The sequence below is a fragment of the Tachysurus vachellii genome, chromosome 6 (genome assembly GCF_030014155.1).
Source record: "Tachysurus vachellii isolate PV-2020 chromosome 6, HZAU_Pvac_v1, whole genome shotgun sequence".
NCBI lineage: Eukaryota > Metazoa > Chordata > Actinopteri > Siluriformes > Bagridae > Tachysurus > Tachysurus vachellii.
Genome location: NC_083465.1, coordinates 5650007 through 5674670, shown reverse-complemented (window position 1 = coordinate 5674670; position 24664 = coordinate 5650007). Strand labels below are relative to the sequence as shown.

Genomic DNA, 24664 nt, shown 5'->3' with positions numbered 1-24664 from the left:
GAGCCCTTGTTGTTTGCCACAAATACATAATAGTACTAGTAAAACATGTAATCCATCTTAGTAAATACGTTTCCTTGTTTTATTCTTTTGTAAATAGAAATAAAAAAGACGATTTCTAGTTTCCCAGCATGCTTTGTGTTATATGCAAATATATGGTGCAGCCATTGGCTAGAGTCAACAACGGACACGCCCTCAACAGTGAGCGTGTACACAGTGTGTGAAGCTCCGTTATTTAACGTGTTTACATTAAAAAGTCACCTTGATTTTTTTTTAACATTTTTAACTGGACATTATTTACGTTTAGTGCTTATCCTTTATACTCTATACGAACACCACGGCGGATTTTTTGACTTGTTTATGTCATGTGAAATTGTGTCGCAGTTACATTCTACCACCTGTAGATGGCACTATAGATGTAACAGTCACGTGGCACATGGACTCATGACTGCTTTGGGGACAGGAAGCAAAGAAAAGAAATAAACAAGAGAAATGCATAGATGAGCCCGATGTAGAGAGTGAACAGGGACGTTTTACAAGCAGTAAGTGCATCATCTAAATTGCAGATTAATTATTAATGAATATATGACTGGAACAGGAAAAAACAGTTTACATTTGTTCTTGAAATAAAACACTGCACTCTTTACTCGGCTGAAATTGTAAACAGTGTAAAAAGCAAATCATGTAGGCTGTCTCTCTTTATTATATTATTATTTTTCTTTATTTTTTACGCGTGAGCAGTAATTTAAGCAGCACTTCCGAAAAGGAAATTTATTTATTTATTTGTTTATTTATTTATTTATTTATTTATTGTTATAATTATTATTTATTTTATTTAAATATTTTTAAATTTATTATTGACATTACTACAGGTATACCAAGTAATAGGTTTATACAAAGCTCATCTTCATATAATATATTATTTGTTATTTATTAAGGAAATTACCATTTGTAACGTTTAATCTTAATTAGAATTTGTTTTTATGCAGACATCTCATTGGGTTTAATAGTCTTGAGGAGCTCAGTGAATACAACCTAGAGGCATTGATTTTTATATTTTAATTCACATAAAATATATAATAATAATAATAATAATAATAATAATAATATGTACTATGTAACACAGTTGTATGGTGTTGAATTTTACAACACATTGGTCCCCGCTAGCCAAATCTTCCTGTAGAAAGCTTTCTAGGTCATTATCTAGGAAAGAAAATAAATAATACACTTTAGAATTAATGGCTCCTTTTATTTCATTACCTGGTTCAGCAGGTATTCAGTCACGTGACTATTTTCCGCCGTGCAATTGGACATCAATCAGTTTATTGCGCAACCTTTCCAGGTCGTGCCTTTTCTTCGTCCTCTACAAAGACCCTGACAGCACGAGTTCCATTTTCTGCTGGTCAAAGTGTTTTTACGTGCAAACATGTCAGGAAAAGTTGTTCTGTACTACTTCAACGGTAGAGGGAAGATGGAGTCGATACGGTGGCTTCTGGCTGTTGCTGGTGTTGAGGTTTGTGCGACACATTTTTAAGTCTGTTCTCCTTTAAGATCGGTTTTAATAATGAAATTTATTTACATGCATTTACAGTTCGAAGAGGTTTATCTGACCACCGAGGAGCAATTCAGGAACCTGGTGGATGGTATGTATTAATAACTTGCAGTCTTTTTACTAGTAGGTATTTATTACATCAGGGATTTCAAATTAATCTATTTATATTAATCAAACCATTCAAACATTAGGATCATTATTTGTATGCATAGTAATTTTTTTTTTTTATTGTTGGGCTTTGTAAACAAAAAGTAGTTTTGTTGTAGACAAAACACATTAAGGGGTGATCTTTAAGTTGCTGAAACAGTGACTGCTTATGAGGTCATGAGGTGTAGATTTCACAGAATGACATGTGGACCAAACAGATGGGACTGATAGTAACTGCTTATCAGCTCACGAGGTGTAGATTTGTATAAATAACTAAATGAGAACGTTTGCTGCAAAATAAAAGTGCATTAAAACACTTTTTATCTTCTTCTTCTTCTTATTATTATTATCGCTAGTATCGTTATTATTGCTATTATTATTATTATTATTATTATTATTATTACCATCCATATCAGCGTGACACTAGTTACTATCGTGAGGTTGATTAAACACGTACAGAAGTCGAAACACGTATAGAAGTCTAAATATAACATAGAACATAAATTACTAATGCTCACTCACTCACTCATTTTCTACCGCTTATCTGAACTACCTCGGGTAATTTTCATATAAACCTTTACAAATGTGCCATTTACATTCAAAAATTACCTAACCACATGAAGCGCATCTTCTTCATAGCATGAATACCTTTTGACTTGTTAAGAAAAAATTGGTGTGGCACATCATAAATTGCATCTGGGCCCAATTTTAAAATGGCCATTTCATAAGATATGAGTCGTGGGTTATTCTGAAAAGAATAAAATGAGTGTTTGCATGCATGTACTGCAATCTGAGATGCAGTGGTGGAAAAACCACTTTCAAAAGTTAATTAAATTAGTTTAATTTAAACCTAAATAATAAAAAAACTGTCCGAATTGGACTTGTGTTATGTTGATAGAAGGTTCAGGAATAAAACAGTACAACACTTTATTATATAGACAGATTCTTATTTTACACACTAAGGTAATGAGACAAATATTTGTATAGTTGAATTACATTCATAAAAGTGGGTCTGTGCAATTTAGTTCAGTTAATGCAGTCCATGTATTTAAAACCTGATCTAATACACGTCAGCTGATAGAAACCAGCAGCATTAACTATTCTCTGATCTCCAGATGGCGCGCTGCTGTTTCATCAGGTTCCCCTGGTTGAAATGGATGGAATGAAGCTTGTTCAGACTAAGGCCATCTTGAACTACATTGCTGCAAAATACAACATGTATGGAAAGGATATTAAAGAGCGTCTCATGTGAGTGCCATCTTTAACAGATTTTTGAACTGTATTGTATTACTAGTATATACTGCCAGGTGTTCATACTACAACACAGTGTAAATATTTTTTTTAAAGGATTGATATGTACTCTGAGGGTGCTAGGGACATCATGGATATGATCCTGGTTCTACCCTTTACACCTGCTGACCAAAAACAGAAACAAATGGACAAAATACAGGACAAAGCCAAGGAACGTAGTCTTCCAGCTTATGAAAAGGTATGAGGTTTATGTTAACAGTATAACTTTCAAATGTGCTTCTTTTCATAGGAATTGTATTTTCATGTGTGTGTGTGTGTGTACCATGTCTTTTAGGCTCTTGCTCATTCCCAGTTCCTTGTGGGAAGTCAGTTAAGCTGTGCAGATGTGCATCTCCTTGAGGCCACTCTCATGCTAGAGGAGCTGTTCCCTACAATACTCTTCGCTTTCCCCAAGATCCAGGTCAGTTTTATGTGACGTATTGATCACATCTTTGAAAAAGGTTTATAGGCTCAGAAAGGGATGTTGCCCATACATTGGTCTGGCTGTCTGGGAAAGCTTTTGCTTTTCCGAGGGATGATTTCATTTGCCTTTAAGCAGAACTACAAGAAATTCATAGTCCGCTCCAGAATGATTAAAAACCTTGGTGGAGATGGCTTTAATAAAATTAGAAATTGTCTTTGTGGTTAATTGGCTTTTCAAAGTATTAGAGAAATCTAAATTTATCCCAGAACCTTATCAATAATTTTGATAAGTTCACAGATGTCTGGTTTATTTATTATCCTGTGATGCATTTGTACTATGTACATTTTATTATCATGATTGCACAAATATAGTCATTTTAGAAATATCAATATCATTATTTATAAAAAAAAATGTTTGCAGGAATTTCAGAAGAGGATGAAAGCAATTCCAGCCATCAATAAGTTCCTGCAGCCCGGCAGTCAGAGGAAGCCTCCACCTGATGAAGTGTATGTAAAAACTGTTATGAGTGTATTAAGCTTTCTTTTCAAATAGAAGACAGAGTAGTTCAGTGACGGATCATTCAAGCAAGAAGATGGATTACGAAAGGCTGCTAATCATATATTCTTTTTAACACACTATTTTGCCCTTTGGCCACAAGTGAGCATTGAATTTTCTGTTCTATGAATTGTCCACCATATCCAAGCAATCTAAACTCATGTCTACCTGTTTCTTACTTTTAAGTACACACTTGTGAGAGATTTGATGTAAATCCTAATTATGATAATCATACAAATGAGTGTATTGGTCCTTTACACATTGCCTATATATTATGCAGGCTTTTAAAGCAATAAATAATTCCAAGTTTAACTTGAGTGTTTTTTATTAGATAAAGCATTTGTGATCTTTTGTTTGCTGTACTTTTTTTTTTTTTACTCAGAAATGCAATGTAAACAGAATTAATCAAATAATGTATAAACAAAAAAAAATTAAAAATAGGCTTTGTTTGGAATGTACATGGTGAGTGTTCTGAATGATTAGTGAGGAGCTGATGCAGTGCAATATATCCAGTATTGTGTTTATAACACTACTGCCAGGAAAGCTGCAGTTGAATAAGCTTCATTTCATGGCCATGTTCAGAGGAGCAGCAGTCGCACGACCATCATGAGGCTGAAATCAGGGCACAGAATGAACTTTGATAAACTACTGTTTCAATAATATGGGTTAAAAGTCTGAGGCAGGCAATACCATACAAATGATTATTTCTGAACTAGTTTCTCCAAAGAAAAACAGTGATGAGAATCAAACTAAAGCTTACAATAAGTGCTATCAAAATTACCATTGGTAATATTTAAAAAGCACTTGCAAAATGTACAAGTTCCAGAGTATACAGGCATTTGGTGAAATGTCATGACGTTAATAAACTACTCAAATTAACATAAAATCATGATATAGTTCTGCTGGATCTGTTCTTTCATTTAAAAGCATTACACCAACTAAAGATGGACGGACAATGGGGGGAAAAATTGTTTTGATGAACGGATGGTGTCATTCAATTCACACTGCATATCAATAAAAAGTTATTTTTACGTATCACCTTTATCCAATAAGAAAATATTTCTATAATAATGGGAGTGGTCTCATATAAGACTTATGTTTAGAAAACAAATGTTCAATGAATAATGTAATAAGGATAAAAATTCTGTAAAATCACATGAGTTGACCTGAATTGAACACCTATAGAAGAATGTCCATTTTGTTCTAAGCACAATGCAGAATTCAGGTAATAGTGATTAATAATATTTCAGTAATCCTCACCTTAATCCAGCCATAATACCTGCAGGCATTAATTTTCCAGATTTCTTGAATCTCATTCCCATGACAACTGCCAGAGCACCTGAAGCAGCTAGAGAAAGGCAAAAAGGTGATATCCAGAATGAACACAATATTCCCGATTAAAAAAAAAAAAAAGTATTTCAACATAAATATAATTTTATTCTATTATAATTTGGGTACTTACCAAACAAGGTCCATTTGTCTTGTGGATCAATTGTTACCCTAAAGGCCCCATATGCAGATATGCCACCAAAAAACAACCCCGCAATTAGTGACATCAAGCTTCCTGGTGCAACGAATGATAAGATTTTAAAATCTGATTCAGATTACATAGCATACAGCAGTACAGGATGTTGCAGAATCATTACAACATGGGAACTCGGTTTGAAATCTTTTGCAGAAAAAAAAAAATCAGAAATCTTATTTCTGCTCACAAATAGTCACAAAAAAATGATAGTTATATCCCACTATATCAGTGAATTGATGATTTGTTCAACTCTTTATAAGTTCGCACCTTGCAAAATGATTCTTTTATATATTTAAAGGTTTTTAGCTTAAAAAAAAAGAAACCTTCTGATTTGAAAAACCAAACATATTTGGGGGATTTTTCTTTCGTGTCACTTAGTTTGTTGTAATCACATTTTATTGGTTACGTTTAACAGTATTACCTTATATGGTATTATTTTCAAGGTATTACCTTTCATGGTAAAAGTGATAAGCAGGATTAACCAATCAGGGTAACGGATTCTCTTTCGTTTGCATAATTAAAAAGTAGAAAGTAGCTACAACTAGCTAGCTGGCAGCTACTCTAAATGACCTGACATAACTGTATCAATTATGTCAAACTTTCACGCAACACCACCGGTATCAATTATGTATTTTATGAAATATAAATAAGGACAAACCTGACAGCACCGACACAGAAAACTTAACCTATAAGGAAGCAGGATTTAGGACGTAAATACGTCACTTCACCTTTACTTTAGCAGTTTTATTGAATTGTTTTTAGTGAAATTGTCAAAGATTTTATCAACGTTTGTTCGTTTAGAAAGACTGTTATGTTTTATCAAAACACCTACACGTATACGTTTAACTGCACATATCGTATTATTTTGCATATTTTCTGCATCCGTCACTGAAAGTAGACACAGCAGACACACAAATCTCCACCTTTTCTCTTATATCCCATAAAGCCTCCGAATAAAATAGTAGCTGCATAGCCGAAGCCGAGCCAGTCGACTGCCATGCTGACCTGAAAAAGAGGAAAATATACATGAATGCACACGAAATTAGCTTACTATGACTTTTAGAATATCGCCACGTTTACCAAATATATATGTAGTTACTCAGTGTCCTAAAAAGTGCAACAAACACGACACGATCACGCAAATGTTTCTTTCTCAACACTTCCGGTATCAGTGAACGTTTCACGTGTTACGTCACGAGGAAGTGGGCGTGCGTCATGGACGTGTAATAATATAGATACAATAGTCACAATTAAAATGGATCCCAAGAAATAGGAATAGAATCAGAAACTGGCTTATAAATATTTACCTATATTTATGTGACTAATTTGACTAGTGGAGGAGTCCAGAGATGGTCAGAAGGAGCTGCACTGAGTCCTTGTGGATTTTGAGAAAGCGTATGAAAGGGTACCAAGAGAGGAGCTGTGGTAATGTATGAGGATGTCAGGAGTGAGAGAGGTACATCAGAGTAGTTCAGGATATGTATGAGAGGAGTATAACAGCAGTGAGATGCGCTGTAGGTCAGACAGAGGAGTTCGAGGTGGAGCTGGGGATACCTCAAGGGTCGGCTTTGAGTCCCTTCTTGTTTGCTATGGTGATGGACAGGTTGACAGATGAAGTCAGACAGGAATCTCCGTTTGCGGATGACACTGTGATCTGTAGTGAGAGTAGAGAGCAGGTGGAAGTCCACTCTGGAAAGAAGAGGAATGAAAGTCAGTTGTAGTAAGACAGAATACATGTGTATGGAGGGGGTGGGGGCACGGTGGCTTAGTGGTTAGCACATTCGCCTCACACCTCCAGGGTTGGGGGTTCGATTCCCGCCTCCGCCTTGTGTGTGTGGAGTTTGCATGTTCTCCCCGTGCCTCGGGGGTTTCCTCCGGGTACTCCGGTTTCCTCACCTGGTCCAAAGACATGCATGGTAGGTTGATTGGCATCTCTGGAAAATTGTCCATGGTGTGTGAGTGAATGAGAGTGTGTGTGCGTGCGCGCCCTGCGATGGGTTGGCACTCCGTCCAGGGTGTATCCTGCCTTGATGCCCGATGACGCCTGAGATGGCACAGGCTCCCCGTGACCCGAGGTAGTTCGGATAAGCGGTAGAAAATGAGTGAGTGAGAGTGAGTGAATGAGAGTGAGGGAAATAGAACAGTGAGGTTACAGGGGCTGAGGTCAAGAAGGTGCAGGAGTTTAAGTATTTGGGGTGAACCGTCCAGTGTGATGGGAGACGTGTTCAGGTAGGTTGGCGTGGGTGGAGAAAAGTGTCAGGAGTGTTGTGTGACAGGAGACGAATCAGACAGCATGAATCGAAGGAAAGGTGTACAAGACCGTAGTGAAACCATCTATGGTGTATGGGTTAGAGACTGTAACAGTGAGGAAAAGACATGAGGCAGAGATGGAGGTAGCAGAGATGAGGATGTTGAGATTCTCTTTAGGAGTGACAAGTATGGATAGGATTAGGAACAAGCACATCAGAGGGACAGCTCAGGTTCGCTATTTATGGGGACAAGGTCAGAGAGAAGAGATTGAGATGGTTTGGACATGTACAGAGGAGGGAGATGATTATATTGGTAGAAGGATGTTTCGAGATGGAGCTGCCAGGTAAGAGGTCAAGAGGAAGGCCAAAGAGGATATATATAAATGTGTTAAATGAGGACATGAAGGTAATTAGAGCGAGAGTAGAGGATGCCGAGGATAGAGTTACAGGTGGTACATGTAGGTGGAAACAGATTCGCTGTGGTGACCCCTGACGGGAAAAGCCGAAAATAAAAGAAGATTTGACCAGTCTTGAATGCATGAAGATGAAACATGCCTGGTCAAAATCTTATAGAGTAACTAGGAAAAATTATATCTTGCTTGATATATCCAATGGTTTAGTGGATAAGGAAGACAATACACTGGCAATCTGTTCCCAGTGTAGGAATCTAACAATGGGTGAATTTGTAATAATTAAAATAACCAATTTCGGTGTCTCAAGTCAAGGACATTTACACTCCTGTATCTGGCATGCAAGTCAATCAGTCTTTAGAACCGTTTGTAAAGACTCTCTTAAGATGTCTCCCTACATTAACATCCATCATTAGCCCACTGTCTCTTTCTAAATTCTACCTGCACCCTCCTTACTAATAAACTCATTGCATTATAACAACAAATCCTGCTGCTACAGGCACATTCACACTTATTGCATGGTATATGTAGTTTTTAGGACGTATGTTCTGTTTTGTACATATTGGGGAATCCCTTAATTGTGCATATAGACATTTTTCTTGAGTGGGGCACTACTGCCAAACCAAAATTTTATTAGAAATACCCTGCATGGTTAGCTCATTTCACTGAGAAAACACAGGCACAATTTATTTTGTGGAATTTGGGGTCTAGTTGCAGGCTGATGTCCTACTTGTGGACTGCCTGCTCAAGCCAGCCTAGAGAATTACTGGTACAGCTGCTGTGATCAGTCTGAGTGTCACAGAATTATGGATGACCTGCTCTTTGGTGTTGAGTCAGTTTTTCAAATATGACAGTATCACGTTACTACTGACCATTGATAATGTAAACCTTAAGAACCTTTATAATCTTTTGTACCAGGTGGTGGAAAAATAAAAATAAGTGTTGCTCAGGAAGTAAAGGCAAAACAAGGCCTTCTGAGGCTTTGAGCATTAGACTGAAAAGTTGTTTGCTACTCATTTAAATGGTAGTGCATGAGGGATGACATCTGCTGGTAAAGAGGATGTTCTGCAGGTAAAAATGCCTCTAGGTTTACCCATACTGTATATGTGCTGAGCAGTAATATTGTTACAATCATGATTCTCTGAATTCACCTGTATTGTATGGCATTGATGAGAAACAAATAGACCAGAGGATCTTTAGATGAAATATGAAGTAATATATAAACTCCAGCTAGGGTAGAACTGACTGTTTCATTTTTGGATTTTCTGTTAATTAAGGCTAATAATTTATTCAAGTTGGATAATATAAAGTTAACAGTTGTTTTTTTCCTTTATCTGGAGAGGATGCAGATTGTAAACGTGCTGCGTAGGTTCAGAATCTCTCAGTGTTTGGTATGAAGCGATGTGCACCTTGAATTGTCTTATTAATATTGCAAACTGATGTTATTTTTTCTTGGTACCTCTGAATATACTGTGGAAAGCAAGTCCACATATTCACAGTCAGACTCACATAGCCTGCCCTGTCTAACTCTTTTTTGCCCTTCACCAATTATTATAATCATACATTTTGTATTTGGCATGGCCTTAGTGATCTGCCTGGTTAAGAAAAGGATGTGCAGGTTTCCCATAACTCATTTAAGGCTGAGAATCCCTAGCAATAAAAATGGCATGGGCATCATCCAGCTCACCTGTTTTATTTCCTGGAAAAGGCAGTGATTTAATTATGTTTGCTTTTTAACAGATGTTGCATGAAACAGTAAAATAGGTGGAATAAGTTTATAACACTAGTATTCAGGGTTTTAATGCTGTTCTTAGCAATGATGCCAAATTTGTCTTTAGACATTCCCTGTTTGTTCATAATTACTAAAAACTATGCTGTTTTACCCTGTAATGCCTTACCATGAAAGATGTATTAATATTATACACCAGTTGCTGATTACAGACCAAACTGTTCAAACACATTTAAATTCGGAATGTGTTTTGTTCCATTTGAAGTGACTAATTTTAATGATAATTTAAATAGATATTTAATATTGATAAATGTTGTGATATCAGATTAATATTTGTTACATTTTTTTTGCATAATTAATCAACCTCAGTTCTAATTAAAACTACTAAATCTTAAAAAAGAAAAAAAAATCTTACCTTGATTTTTTTCCTTACCTTTTATTACAGTCTTGGATATGTCAAAGATCACTAATTGCATTGGCATTTATGTATTGTTAGTTTTTCTGTAGTCTTAGATTTTTATTATTTTGAAATCTTTTGGGCTGTTTTTTCCTTTTCATTGCACGGCCTTGACATGAAAAAAAAAACATGCATTCTTGCTTGTTTATGGAGTTATGTGAAGTAATCTGAGGTGTGTGTGTGTGTCTGTGCTAATAAAATTAATAGGCTTTTTTGTCTCAAAGCTCACATACAGGTGTAAAATTTGAATACAGAAAATTATAGACCTGGTCAAAAATGCAAAATACTCTTTCCAAAGTACGTTATATAAAGATTTGTCCTAAAAAAAAATCATTCCTCTGGCTGAAACACAAAGAAAGATATGGCCAAAAAATGGGAAAACTATGCCACCTAATGTCCTGAGGTGTCCAGAAGGGTTAAAAGCACTTGAAACAGCACTCTCTTTTTATCGAAATTATAATATAGATTAAAAAAAATTATAAATCTACTTATCCCATAAATTTACACATTGTAAACATATATATATATTTTAGACTATAAAATGCAGATGTTCATTTACAGCATTTAGCTGACGCCCTTATCCAGAGCGACTTACATTTTATCTTATTTTATAGAACTGAGCAATTGAGAGTTAAGGGCCTTGCTCAGGGGCCCAGCAGTGGCAGCCTGGTGGACCTGGGATTCGAACTCACAACCTTCGGATTGGTAGTCGAGCACCTCAACCCCTAGCTTACCACATCTCTACCCAGATGTGTGCATATACCCAGATGTGTATATGCACACATCTGGTAGCCTAAGGGTTGAGGTGCACAGTCACTGGTCTTTGTAGAATATTATTGGCGAAGCAGTCATACACAGAAGACTATGGCTTATGGCATTAGAAATTCCATTTATTGCATGGTTTTATTATTTCAAAAGCAATGACAAAATGTCATACATTTCAGATATGGTCTTTAGCTGACTACAATTTGTGTCTTAAATTCTGTTACGTTATATGGCTATTGCAATAATACTGTCGCAAAAAGTATTTGAAGATTATGCATAAAAACGGCATAAAATTGTGACGTTCTCTTCTGTGTTGAGTTCACAGTTCAATGAGGACATTAAAAGAGATGAAAAGGTGCAGAGGGACAGTTATCAGTAATGTACAGGCCTCTAATGTTAACATAAACAGGTAATGTTTGCTTTCTTAGACATGATACTGGGTATGACAATGTTACATTGATGGAAAAAAAGGATAGGATTAAAATGAGAAAACAACAGAGAGAGATTGTGAACTTTTTAGACCTAGCTGCAGCAGCATAGATTGAGTGAAGGTTTTGTTTGCTGTTCTGCCTATTTGGAAAAAAAAATAATTTGCAGTGAAGTCACGATGAGAATACAAACAGTTTCTGGTACCAAACATGTCACGAGAAGGAACTTCCTGACAACCTCATGTCCGTTTGTTCTTTCCTGACTGTAACTGGAATTAATCTGTGGGAATTTACTGGGTCATATCAGGTGATGATATGACCTTCTGTTTGCTAATAACCAATAGCGTCATCAGGTTCCTCTGCAAAAATATGAGGACATCTCACAATATCCACATATACTGACTCATTCGCTCACACCGGCTAACGTTGACACTTTTCCTGTTGTTGTCCTAATTTGTTTTCCTGTTGTTGTTTTTCATGTTTATTGTTGTTATTTATATAATAGGGAATGGAATTCCAGTAAATTTTCATTATGCATTCTACATTTAATCAGCACTTAGATCATCAGCAACACTGTTCTGAAAACAATTGTTTTCTGAGTTTGTAAGAGAATATTGTGGTCATTTAAGATTTACATTTACTTGTTGTCAAACTATTTCCGAGAACTATAAACTATGTCCATTCAGAACCAGTGACATGATGGATATAAATTTAAAGTACTGCTGATAAAAAAAAATTTCCTAATTGCTGCAGTGATATTTAGTAAATCAAATTAAAATAATTGCCCAAGTAATCAAAATAAGAATTGTCCCATGAGATCAGGTAACACGTCTATGCAGTCACTGTCAATCATAAATAAACAAATTAAAAGGAAACAAAACACTGCTGCAGGTAAAAAAGGCAAATGCATGTCCAAAAAAAACAAAACATCACGAGGGCAATTTTCACTCAGAACATCATAAAACATTAAAGGGGTTAATCACCCAAACATTTCATTAGCTAAATTATAGCCCCTCGAACCACCCTCCCACCAGAGCCCTATTAATACATTTTAGAAGCCATTATAATATGGTGGTCAATTTTAAAAGGTTTATGATGACTGGGGCAAAACTATAAATTTTTTTGAATGGTATATTGATTTATTTTTATATAATGGAAGGAAGCATTCATACTGAACACCAATATGTAATATTACTGTACACAGTCTGTGGATAGACGTTTAGAGGTAGTTCTTTTCTTTGTGTGATACAGATAAATAAATGGCTACATCGTGTGTTAATTTCACTGATAAACTAATGGAATCTGGGAGAATGTGAGTTTCAGTGACATTTTCTTTGAACCACGCACGCTGCCATCTATTCTCATATTTACGTCTAAGAGTCAATTTCTGGTAAAATTATTGTTTAAACCAAATTATTCATAGAACAAAATGGATGAAATATCATCTGGTTAAAATAACGGACTTTTATCAATGTATGGTAATTACCGAAATAAAACTAAACTATGTTCACAATAGACAATTACTGGTTTTCCTCTTGGCTTCAATATGTAAAAAAAATTATAAATAGCAATATACACAATTATTCGGAAATGGGTTCAAAGGATTAACAATTTTTAGGTTTTCAGAATATTTAGGTTTTGTATAGTCACTGTTGATCAACAGAACCCATAAATTTCATGCTTGACCGGCATGGCCTTAATTAGGTTTAAATAAGAAGAGGAAGGGTGCCAGGCCAGTAAACTCACTCACTCTCTCTTTTTTTTTTTTTTAAATTGGCAGTCGTTTACTTGAAGACATACTACAAGTGACACTTTAATAAGACCTCCTGTACTCCTGCTCATTCATGCAATCAGCCAGTCATGTGGCAGTAGCACAATTGTATAGATCAAGGTGTTCGTCCCAGATGAGCTGGTTTCAAGCACTATAGTCTTTAGAGTTTTCACAGAATGGTGCGAAAGCAAACAAAAAAAAATTAGCACCATTTCTGTGAGTGGAAATGCCTTGTTTAGGAGAGAGCTGTGAGAAACGGCAGGCTGGTTCAAACTCACAAAAAAAATACAGTAACTCAAAGAATTCTTCACAACACACCAAACCTTGTGTCTACAAAAGCAGAAGACTCGGGTCAACCAAAAAATGGAATCTGTGGTTGCAGTATGCACCGTTTTACCCAAATTGTGCCAAAGTGACAGATTTTTGCCTCATACAAATGTGGGATGTGAACAATAACAGAAACTCCTGACCTGTATCTGCATGATTTTATGCATTGCTCTGTTGCCACATGATTGGCTGATTGGACACTTGCAAAAGTACAGGCTAATTTAAGAGGTCTGTGAGTATATTTTAATTTTTTTCTATTAGTTAAATGTCAACACATGCCTAAACAGATACACACATCAGAATCATATTTTTATGGACTTTTAAAATGAGACTATTGTGAGCAGATTAAGGGTTAAGTGTAAAATGCTGAGATGTAGGCGGTAAATTGGGTTTTTCACCCAATATTGAATAATACTGGAACCCATTGTGGTATTAATACATTTTAAAGCAAGTTATCTCTAAAACATATGCATTTGAATACACTGGTTTGTGAATAACTGAGGAATGGAAAAGCAGCTGAGGTAACAGCGTTAATTTTGCATGTTAAAGGCAGAGTACAGTGAAATGCTTCTCTGTTGCATTTTACTGCATATATATATATATATGTATTTATTAGATAAGTATTTAGTGACAATATATTGTTCCTGCATCCTGAAGTTTGGCAATATTGTATGAGGCAATCAATTGTGCAAAAAAAAAACAAACAAAGAAAAGATATAAAGCAAACAATGCGTAAACAAACCAAAATATCGTGCAAAAACAACAAATTACCAACCCAATCTCAAACAACCCAATCATAAATGAATGCAATTTAAACAAGAGTGTCAAAAATATCAGAACCAAAAATGCCATTAATATTATGAATACCTTTGTGGAAAGCTGAACACAATAAAAATATCTTAACCAACCTTTGTATAAGCCTGTCAACCCCATTTAAAATTCTGCTTTTTATTTCCAGCTCAAAAAATTAAGACAACCAACGTACCAACGTACCAACTTGGACATTCCGCTGAGAATGTAAAACTAAAAAAAAGCTTTCAAGACAAAATGATGCAAAGAATAAAGAGAAGATGTTGTCATCCTCCAGCAAACACCACTTGCTCTAACAAATGGGGGGAAAAACATCCCAAAGATGGTCACAGCATGGCTGGTTGAAAACAAAAGAATTTAACCAGCACCGGTCTGTATACAAGCTGGCAGGAGGTCAGTGGTTTCTTTTACCTCATGGTCGTATATGAACCCATAGCCATCCCAAGAGAGTTCCATAGAGCCAGGTTTTCACATAAAGTTTTCTACCTGACTCGGTTAACAGCAATGGCACAGTGAGTCCGCTCAACACCAGAAGTGAAGGCAGTGTCTTTCTGAGGCTGAGTGGTGACCTTTGACCCTCTCCTGGAAACTTGCATTTTTTCTTGGGGTCCTCAGACTCATAGAAGTCCGCCAGCAACCTAAAATAAGGTAAATTGCTTGCTTAGTATTATGGCAAACCTGGTGTAATATGTTGTGAGATTGAGCATAGGAATGAGAAATACTTACTTATCCTTAACCTCAAATCTATCATGAAGCCATCTGCGGAAAAAAACTGGCTCTGGAGGAACCTCCCTTATGTCCACGCGCTCAAAGTAGATGTGCACTCTGGGGCATTCTTTACAAAGGAACTCTGTTAACAAGAAACAAGTCAGAGTTGCATCATATCTGTTAGAAATACAGCAAATAGAGTTTAAATACAGTAAATAGTTAAATCCATGGAGTGGCACTGTTGTGCGTTATTAGGCTTGAAATATAAACTAGCTGCAGCACTTTTATGTAATTATAAATTAGACCAATCTTGATTTGAGAGTTTACGTTCACTTTTAAACAAGGCTTACAGCCCATGTGAATTCTCACCACCTCTGGCTGCTTACATCATACTTTGTAGAGGAAATTGTTTGGGAGCCGCTTGCTGGTGGTGACGGTAATGAAAACTCACCTGGATGGATTTTTAGTGGATCCTAAAGATTCCTGTCACTTTTTTTTGTTTCTTTTAAATTAGACTGACATTTGAATACAAAAGTTGACAGAAGAGTGACATATGCACACGCAATCATAGTCACTGACACTGGTAATCATGGCAGTGTTAGACAGTGTAGGTAATATTAAATTGTTACATTAATACAGAGCCTAACCTCATAGAAAAATGAGAAAGCTCCTTAGATACTTTGCATTCACTCACTCAATACTGAACAAAGTAAAACTGCTTTTGTGTATTAGTTAACTATATTGCAATATTGCATAGTGCAAGTGCAAAAGGTTTAAAATGCAGCACAAACAAAATGTAAAAATGCGATAAATTCAAATTAAGAAATTAGTGGAGAAAAAGCAGTCAAGAATACTGAAATATACTTTTTCAGAAATTACTGACTCACCCTTATGCAATGACTAAAGCACTTGATTAACATGTAAAGAATTTTTTTTTCCATCCATAACATTACTTGATTCCATTGCTGTTTATTCCTGTTCAGAAACAGGATGTTTTTTTGCATAACAAATGATGGCTTTAATGTTTTTGGGAAAAATAGGTGCAGGAAGATAGCATGCCATAACTTCCTGTTTATAAGAAGCAACAGGAAATCCATATTTATGTATTCTAGGAACCTGATTGTACTTGGAATTAACAAAGACTGACATGCAATCTACCCCTTTGGAGCTCTAGCTCATTCTGAGTCCTTACAGCATTTATATTAGATGACCTGGCCTCATTATCAAACTGAATTATGTACATCATATATGCATTATTAAATTTAGCACATTAATAGTATTTTTTTATGGCTGTATTAGGAGTGTGAAGCATGTCAGTGTACCTGGCATCGAAGGGGCAGATCGTCTTTTCCCATCCGCAGTCAGTGTGCCTTCGTAAGCCACTGTGATGTCATAAACTGCGTTCAGGTGCTCCTTCATGGACTCTATTGCTACATGTGATGCCTTCATTCTTGGCGTTAGAATGTGATTTAGTACAGAAAGCCCTAAAAGAGTCAAAAAGAACAAAAAATAAATATAAAGTGTTTACTTTAAAAGATGCACCGATCCCAGATCTAAAACAATACGGATAAACAGTATGGACTTAACAGAGCTTACTCTCTCTAATTATAGTTCTCAAAGTGTGGACTGTGACAATCACAAAATTGCCAAATGTTTGTGGACACCCAACCATCTTTGCCATATGTAGTCCACAAAGTCTAAAGCACAACATTGTCTTGAATGTATTTGTGTGATGTAGCATTATAATTTTCTTTTTTACCTGAAACGAAGGGGCTCCAAACATGTTCCTTGAAAATCTTAATAATTATGCTGCTTCATTTGGCAAAAACATCAATGTGTCACAGAGAGAAAAGTACCTTCTTTTGCAGCAAAAGCCTGACTGGCCTTGATGACTTCCTTAAATTCAGGGTTGTAGCGTGTTCCTTCAGGGAATATGACAAGATACATCTGTGGAGAAAATAGTGGACCAGGGATGTTTATATGTTTGAAGCATTGGATATTTTTATGGCTGCAAAATTTTTTACAGAAGCATAAATCAAAGCCTCTAAGGAATTAAAGCCATCACTCGGAAATGCCCAATATTACAACTTTAAGGCTTTGCTCCACCCCAACAACTACCATGGGATCATAAATAGTGTCATGGGAAAATGTCATTTGGCAATTTATTCCAGTAAGTTACTGAAACATCATGAGAAATCATAAAATGTCAGAACATTTCACCCACTAAATAAAAAGTGGCAACATGAATCAAATGTAAGCTTGGAGATCTCTATATTGGGTTTAAAAAAAAGTACACAAGAATGCTGTTTAGTAGACATGAAAAGATGCACTTTCAATATAATACAATAAACTAGTGTCTCAATACAATACAGCAAAAATAAGCATAGCCTGAATAAGTGCCCGACTTTATTGGTGAAAACATTCAACTTTATAAAAGTGCAATCAGTGAAATTTCCTTCAGATTCTTAGCAGCATATAATAAAACAGAAAATGCACATTAGAATGAAACTGAATAAAACATTAGCTTTGTGGTCAGGCTTTAAGTGATGTGCCAGTTCAGGAAATACCTGAAACTAGCTTGCGAGAACCTTTTTTAAATCCCCATAGCCTCTCACAAGTCAAGATAAAGCTGCAGCTGCTTAATGCAGAGTAAGTTTATTCAGTGGTATTTTACACTGAACATCCTACTACATTATACAGTCTGTTGAACGTGTAGTTCAATATCCAGTATGTATCAACACTGCACCGTTACGAGATCAGTCTATAACACTGTGGTGGAAATTTCTAATCTAAAGATGTTTATAAGGCCTTGTCCTTCTATGCTTTTATCTTGTATCTGTAATGACCAGAGATTGACATTGTCATTGGTTATTTTCTTAAGATTATCACAATGGCAGTAGGGACTGGAGACAAGTTGTCGGGAATTAGGCATAAACAACGTCCAGTAAAGCTTCTAGTAGGTCTTCTAGCAGACCTTGGCCCGGTCCAGATTAGCATGCGGTGATTTTGAGCCAATGATTGATGATGTTTTGCTTTTACATATCTTCTTTACTTGAGTTCTGTCTATAAAATATTGATGTAAACCCAGTGTTACTTTGTACTTTAAATCTCTCCCACCTCAGAACGTCCACAACAAATACATATACAAAGACTTACAGGCCAAGATTGCATTTGAATCTTGGCCTGTAGATGAAGTCTGAAAGTGTTCAAGAACCATGCGTCATACATTTTATGACTAAAAAGTAATGTTGTGTAATGTTTGTAAAACAGCAAGTGCTTATTATCATTAATTTTATAGCAGCTACAATAGTTATGTTTACCAACTTCTCTTTTTACTCTCTCTCTAAACAAATAAGACAAAAAAACAACCAAAAAATTAAAAACTTGCCTTGGACTCCTCAGTCATTAAGAATTTGATCACGCATGAATCACATTGCACCAGATCACTAGTTACTTGTTTGACTGTATAGAGGTTGTGTGGTGTATGCGCTGAAAGGCTCACACCACTGCCCGTTTAGTGTAACGTCCTTGTTTTAATTAGGAAATGCTGTACAGTACTGAATACTCACTGGTGTTCCTACATCAGTCTGAGAGCGGAGTTTCCTTCTCATGGCCTTTTCATCAAACTTGGCGCTCCGCTTGACGTACACACCACCATGCTTTAAAAGATAAAAAAAGATGTGCCTTATTCCTGTAACGCTTACCGAAATCACAGTTAATGAAGATGATGTTTTACAAGTAAGCATACAATACCTGAGAGAAATACCAGCCATACAATGGAAGCCACTTCAGACCATCTTTTAACACATATCTTACATGCCCAAGCGCATTTTGGCGAATTGCTAGCATATCCGCAATGATCCAATCCGCTGTGGCACGAGGGAAGAAAATATATACATATATTAAAGCAACATTCACTCAATAAATCCTAGAATTTCATCTAGCTGAACACAAATAAGTAGTGTGGCTCTGCACCAAGACATACCTGTGGATTGATGGTTGGAGAGATAGACCACATTCTCCTTTTTCTTTGGTATGTCTCCATAAATAATAATCTAAGCAATTGATAATAATAATACTACATGAAAATGAAGCAAGAAAAACAATATCTGAAAAAATGCAACTCAAATACATACAAAGGCATTAACATCAGCATTAGGAACTTTCACTTCCATTTTTCTCAAGTTTATACGTGACATTATCATCTGCTTATTAAAAGTCATGATGAAGCTTCAGAGTAAGTTCTATTTTGTGTCCATGTGTCCTGAGCTGTAAACACAGCAGGTCTGACATTCAATATGTGTTCATTACATGTACAGTTTATTGTTGCACTGTGATTTCCAGAAGCTTGTGTAAAGTGTTATTACTTCGTTTTTAAACATTAACCTCTGCTTGTGTCATTGAAATACATAATGGCTACACCATATGTGGTCTCAGGATTGTTGTAATAGAAGCAGTCCTAAAATTTCCAAACAAACTGACTGAGAATCGGTTTTACACTGGAATTTGTAGTGTATTAAAATCTTATTATTTACCAACCACTGGACATTTCCTGCTCCAGCATAACTGACTCTGAAACATCTTAAACTAAGAAGCCCTTCATCATGTTAAGGACCCAAATAACAGCACTTCTTGAGAATGAGATTATTATCATGTATCATAGCTACAGACGGTATCTAAAAACATTTCATACTGTATTAACAGCATTGTCATGGTAGCGAGTCACCCCTCTTTGGTAATGTTAAAGTGTGCTGCAAGGTGACTGAACTTGTTCCACAGGTCATTCAACCTAATCTAGTTTACAGCCAAAGAGACAAGAGTACAGATTTTGTTCTTCTGTTGTTTTTGAGTTCTTATACCATAGAGACATTCACTGCTTATTTTCAGTTATTCAGAAATGGTTTTCTGAATTTTCTATAATAGTACAATCTGTACTGTTTCTGTAGTAAAAGCTCACTCACAAGAACTTGTACAGCAAACACGCCACATAATCTAAGCCCTATAATAAACAGACCTTACTGATATGGTAAGTGCCAGTCAGGTGCCAACAATTTGTAACAGGGAAGTGGTAGCTCAGTGGTTAAGTTGTTGAACTACTGGTCAGAAGGTCATGAGTTTGAATCCCCGGGCCTCCTTGGCCTCTAAGCAAGGCCCTTAACCCTCAATTGCTCAGCCGTACAAGTGAGACAAATGGATAAGAGGGTCTGAGAAATTATGTAAATGTAACAGTTAATAAGATTTTAAAGTGCTGACAATAGAGATTCCCTTCTATATCTGTCATACATGCTAAAGTCATCTTTCCAGACAAGGATATTAATGACTGTTCATATAAAAGCATTAATATAATACCATCACTAAGGTCATAGCTGCTGTTACAGAAATTATTCACCCCCCCCACGCCAACGTTTGAGATGTGGATGTGGTAGCCTAGTGGTTAAGGTACTGGAAGGTTATGAGTTCGAATCCCACGTCCACCAGGCTGCCACTGTAAATGTATATGTGATCAGTTACGTGGGAAGGATACAGGTCATTTACAGAAGAATAAAGCGAGTAAACTTGCCTCAACCCCGGTGTAATTTTCGAAGAAGAACAGTACCATGCTCTGGTACATGGTGTAGATGTGATCGTCCACAGTGTGGTAGAGTCTGGATGGGAGGACAGTGGAGAGGAGTCGCCATGCGCCCCAGGAGAGCAGGTAGACCGGCGCAGTGCCGAGCATCGCCACGGCCGGGATGCAGTAGCGCAGAGAGTACGTGTGTACAACCAGCGACAGCAGCATGTTTAATACGGCACACACACACACACACAAGCAGAATAATAACACGAGTCGTAATGAACGTTTCACACAGCGTTTTTACGCAGCGCGCGGAAGCAAAATGTTGCAGCTGCTACACAACATTGGCTACAAGGAAACTGCTCTAGAATGTACAAAGTTCCGGTGTAACCCTGCCATCGTGTAGAAGATTAAAATACATCGCTAAAACGTAACAAACCCTCAAAACCCCAACGGCCACATGACAAAGTGTACTTTTGCCGGACGCTCAGTACAGAAGCATGGTTCTGTCAAAAAACCGCGGCGGTGCGAGCGTATACCGAGCTTTACGGTAACCACAAGGCTTCTGGTGTTAGAAAAGTTTACCCACAAACTTTCTCATGAACTACTGCACACGAGCACCTATTTATCCCCTGAGAACAGAACGCTCGTTTTTACCCCCGAGTTTGTTCAAAGATAACAGTGAACGGTAACGCAAACACACCACACAAATCAATGATTAGATCAGCTTTGTGATTTTACTCTCACCACTGGGTGATTACCGTAAACCTCCGTATAGACTCTCACAGGGTTTCTACCGCGGTCTGTCAAAGGTGAGGCTCGCGTTCACGCTGAGCTCCAAACTCAAACGGCAACATGTCTAAATAACACCAATGCGTGCGCCATTTCAGGCCGATTAACTCAATACCCGAGGTCCAAATCAGTTTTAAAAAAATAATCCTAATCTACAAATCTACTTGTCTACTCTCGCTTTACCAAAGTCACGCTAGACTCGCAGCAAGGACCCCATATTGCACCCAGTGACGTCAGCTACTCACTAGTATCGCGCTCGCCCATTGGTGGAAGCGCCTGTTTTTGGTGTGGCCGTTGGTCCTTATGGGCCGTGTCCCAAATCTCTCACTGCTCAGCAGCTAGGGTGCATAAGCCGTTGTTTCACACTCCGGAATACAACAATCCACATTATCCACACGCTTCGTTTAAATTCACCCCATCCAGGATTATTAAGTACAACAAGAAAGTAAATATAGAACTTCTTTTAACACTTCATATGTAGTGCACTTAGATGTTGAGCAGGGAAGGCGTTTAGGACGCGACCACATTTACGCCCCTTTTTCGAATATACAGCAAACACGTGAAAACACGGGCTGCGTCTAAATGTAAAAATGCATGTATAATAGTGCAGAGACGTAGGGGGCGAAACGGTGAAGGGCGAAAGATCGATCATTTATTCATTCACGTGTCATGCTTCTTAAAAGGCGAAGTGAAAGACAATGGGGATGTCCACACACTCTCTCTCATACACTCACAGGCTCTCTCTCGCTCGCTGGCTCACACACACTCACTCACTCACTCACTCTCACACATACACACTCACTCACTCACTCACTCTCTCTCTCTCTCTCTCTCTCTCTCTCTCTCTCTCTCTCTCTCACACACACACACACACACACACACACACACACACACACACACACACACACACACACACACACACATATATACACACCCACCCACAGTCTCTCTCACACCCACAAATAGTGCTCTTTTAACTAATCAGCTAATTAACAGCCCTTCCTAAGTTAAAGCACTAATTACACTAATTAGCATATTGCTTAAATAGTTGGGATCATTTGCATACCAAATGTGTTACACAATGAAATTATTATTATTATTATTATTATTATTATTATTATGTGAAATAGAATGTAGTCAAATATTACTAATTAAAATTATGTTTGTAATAATATTGACATGATTCCGGATATTTGTTCTACACTAATTAAAAAATAAATGCTAATGAAAGATGAACAATGATGTTCAACTGATGTATAGAGTAAATTGGTGTATCTAAGGGGTGGGACCCTAGTGTATTCCTGCAGCAACATTTAAAAATTTTATAGTAAATAAAAAACTACAATTACATGTCATTTGTATGCGTTATAAATATGAACATTGGTTTTGTTTATGTAGCAGCCAACATTTGGAGCAATACACTAATGAAACAAATGCATGTCTTGCTGAAGCAAGTTTGAATCATCTGTTTTAAATTATCACCGGCTTTATGTTGCACTTTAATGTACATTTACATTAATCAAGAGTCTCCAAGCTCACCTCTGATTTCATTACTTATCAATATATTTAAGTCAATCCCTGGCTATGAGCCACATTATTTTTATTTAAGAGTTTTAATAAACAGTATCTAATACACAATAAAAGACAGGAGGAAAAACATAAAATATACAGAAAATACTAACACAACCTACAACCATACATATGGTACATGTGTTATATGTTACAAATTCACAGTATTCTATTCACAGGAGAATGTCACCATCACACACTTCTCTTTACTCAAGAATGTAGTTGTCATACGGGAGCAGCAAATGATGAGTCACACAATCTGTCCATGAAAGGAAGGAAAATTTACTTGTTAACATACTACCAAGAATATGCTCTTATAAAAAGTATAAAAGTTTAAAATTTAAAAGAATCTCAGAATGTAACCCTACAGGTTTACAGTCAGACGGGTACAAGTCATCTTACCTAAAACCCACTGTTCTGATAGGCACTTGGTCCCTTCAGGTCTTTTGCCGTTGTATTTGCCGATGCAGATGCCAGCCTGGCGAACACTTCTGCACACGGTGCCCCCGCACAGCTGCAAGAGCTCTGTGAGACTGTGACAGGGTGGCTGAGATAGTGAGGACACGAACATGAGCGGCTGCTCACGAAACAGATCCTGCTGATGCTCTCCGGCCGAAAGATGCTGCTGCAACCTGCAGATCTGAGAGAAACGGCAGAGAGAAAGAATCTTATTAGCAACTGAATCTAAATAAAAACAAGGTCAAGTTAGTGATTTACTCTCTGTAGAAAAAAATAATCTCACCCTTGCCTTGCTCCTATTCTATGGGGCTATAGAATGCCTTGTATCTTATATATACTTTTATGGCCACAAGCTTCAGGATCTTGAAGGATACAATCTGACTGTGAAGTTTTCATGCTCTGATTTCCAGCAGGAAAATACACTTCTGAACACCTCAACAAAATGAGCTTCAAGCAAGATAAAGTCACCAAGGTGACCAAAGGTGGGTCAGGGATTTGTGATGGATGCTCAAATTCTTCCACTAACCCTGATAAACCATATCTTTATGGACCTCACTTTAAACATAACAGTATTGTCATGCTGCAAAAGATTTTGGGCCAGGGCTCTTAGTTCTGGTGAAGAACTAATACTAATGTGTTCCTTACAGTATTTCTGCACACGCAATACTGAACATACAGTATTCGGTCAGCGTTGCTTTTGTGTATTGTCTTCTGTGGAATGTCTTGTATTTTTTTGTTTGCACTGACTTTTATCCTGCACTGTTTGCACCAGGTTGAGTCCTTATTTAAGTCCTTAGCTCTGTCTTTGTTTTTATGTAGCACCATGGTCCTGGAGAAACATGGTCTCATTTCACTCTGTACTGCAACAGCTAAATATAGTTGAAATGACAATAAAAGCTACTTGACTTGACTTAACATGAAACATTTTAATGATAAAGTATAGAAAGACATTCTAAACAATTGTGTGCTTCTATCTGGTCTCGCAACCAAATGGGAAAGAAACATATTTTGATATTAGTTATGGCCAAGTTTCTATATGCATTTGGACATATACTGTATAGTGGTTAGCCAGCGTGCTTATTTATGTTAAATAGAAAAATTGCCCCAAAATTCCATAGTAAACTTGTGTGATGTAGCTGGGTTTTG

General features: G+C 36.9%; 4 protein-coding genes across 6 annotated transcripts in view; 1 reads left to right on the top strand and 3 right to left on the bottom strand.

Moving 5' to 3' along the window:
• The first annotated feature begins 413 nt into the window (after positions 1-413).
• gsta.1 (glutathione S-transferase, alpha tandem duplicate 1) lies at positions 414-4277 on the top strand. Its single transcript, XM_060871850.1, has 7 exons — positions 414-539; positions 1340-1510; positions 1589-1640; positions 2812-2944; positions 3044-3185; positions 3282-3407; positions 3831-4277. Exons 2-7 carry the CDS (start codon positions 1424-1426, stop codon positions 3960-3962), a joined length of 672 nt encoding a protein of 223 aa, XP_060727833.1. The 5' UTR covers positions 414-539; positions 1340-1423; the 3' UTR covers positions 3963-4277.
• tmem14a (transmembrane protein 14A) lies at positions 4273-6711 on the bottom strand. 2 transcript variants are annotated; one of them, XM_060871851.1, is made up of 5 exons: positions 6571-6711; positions 6414-6495; positions 5428-5529; positions 5226-5313; positions 4273-4577 (listed from the first exon to the last, which is right to left on the bottom strand). In XM_060871851.1, exons 2-5 carry the CDS (start codon positions 6487-6489, stop codon positions 4544-4546), a joined length of 300 nt encoding a protein of 99 aa, XP_060727834.1. In that variant the 5' UTR covers positions 6490-6495; positions 6571-6711; the 3' UTR covers positions 4273-4543. The 2 variants fall into 2 exon arrangements, with proteins under 2 accessions (XP_060727834.1, XP_060727835.1); XM_060871852.1 differs by having other exon boundaries at positions 6590-6708.
• Positions 6712-11204: 4493 nt separating this feature from the next.
• On the bottom strand, positions 11205-21723 carry agpat5 (1-acylglycerol-3-phosphate O-acyltransferase 5 (lysophosphatidic acid acyltransferase, epsilon)). Its single transcript, XM_060871849.1, has 8 exons — positions 20705-21723; positions 19130-19199; positions 18898-19013; positions 18714-18803; positions 17001-17091; positions 16467-16628; positions 15163-15286; positions 11205-15074 (listed from the first exon to the last, which is right to left on the bottom strand). Exons 1-8 carry the CDS (start codon positions 20921-20923, stop codon positions 14849-14851), a joined length of 1098 nt encoding a protein of 365 aa, XP_060727832.1. The 5' UTR covers positions 20924-21723; the 3' UTR covers positions 11205-14848.
• Positions 21724-23073: 1350 nt separating this feature from the next.
• The window catches only part of mcph1 (microcephalin 1), a 29003-nt gene continuing 27412 nt past the window's right edge, over positions 23074-24664 (bottom strand). For both annotated transcript variants that reach the window (XM_060871848.1, XM_060871847.1), the window contains exons 14-15: positions 23462-23699; positions 23074-23318 (exon numbers count right to left, since the gene is read on the bottom strand). In XM_060871848.1, coding sequence (XP_060727831.1) covers positions 23266-23318; positions 23462-23699 — 291 coding nt within the window. In that variant the 3' untranslated portion in view covers positions 23074-23265. The remainder of the gene's footprint in view (positions 23319-23461; positions 23700-24664) is intronic.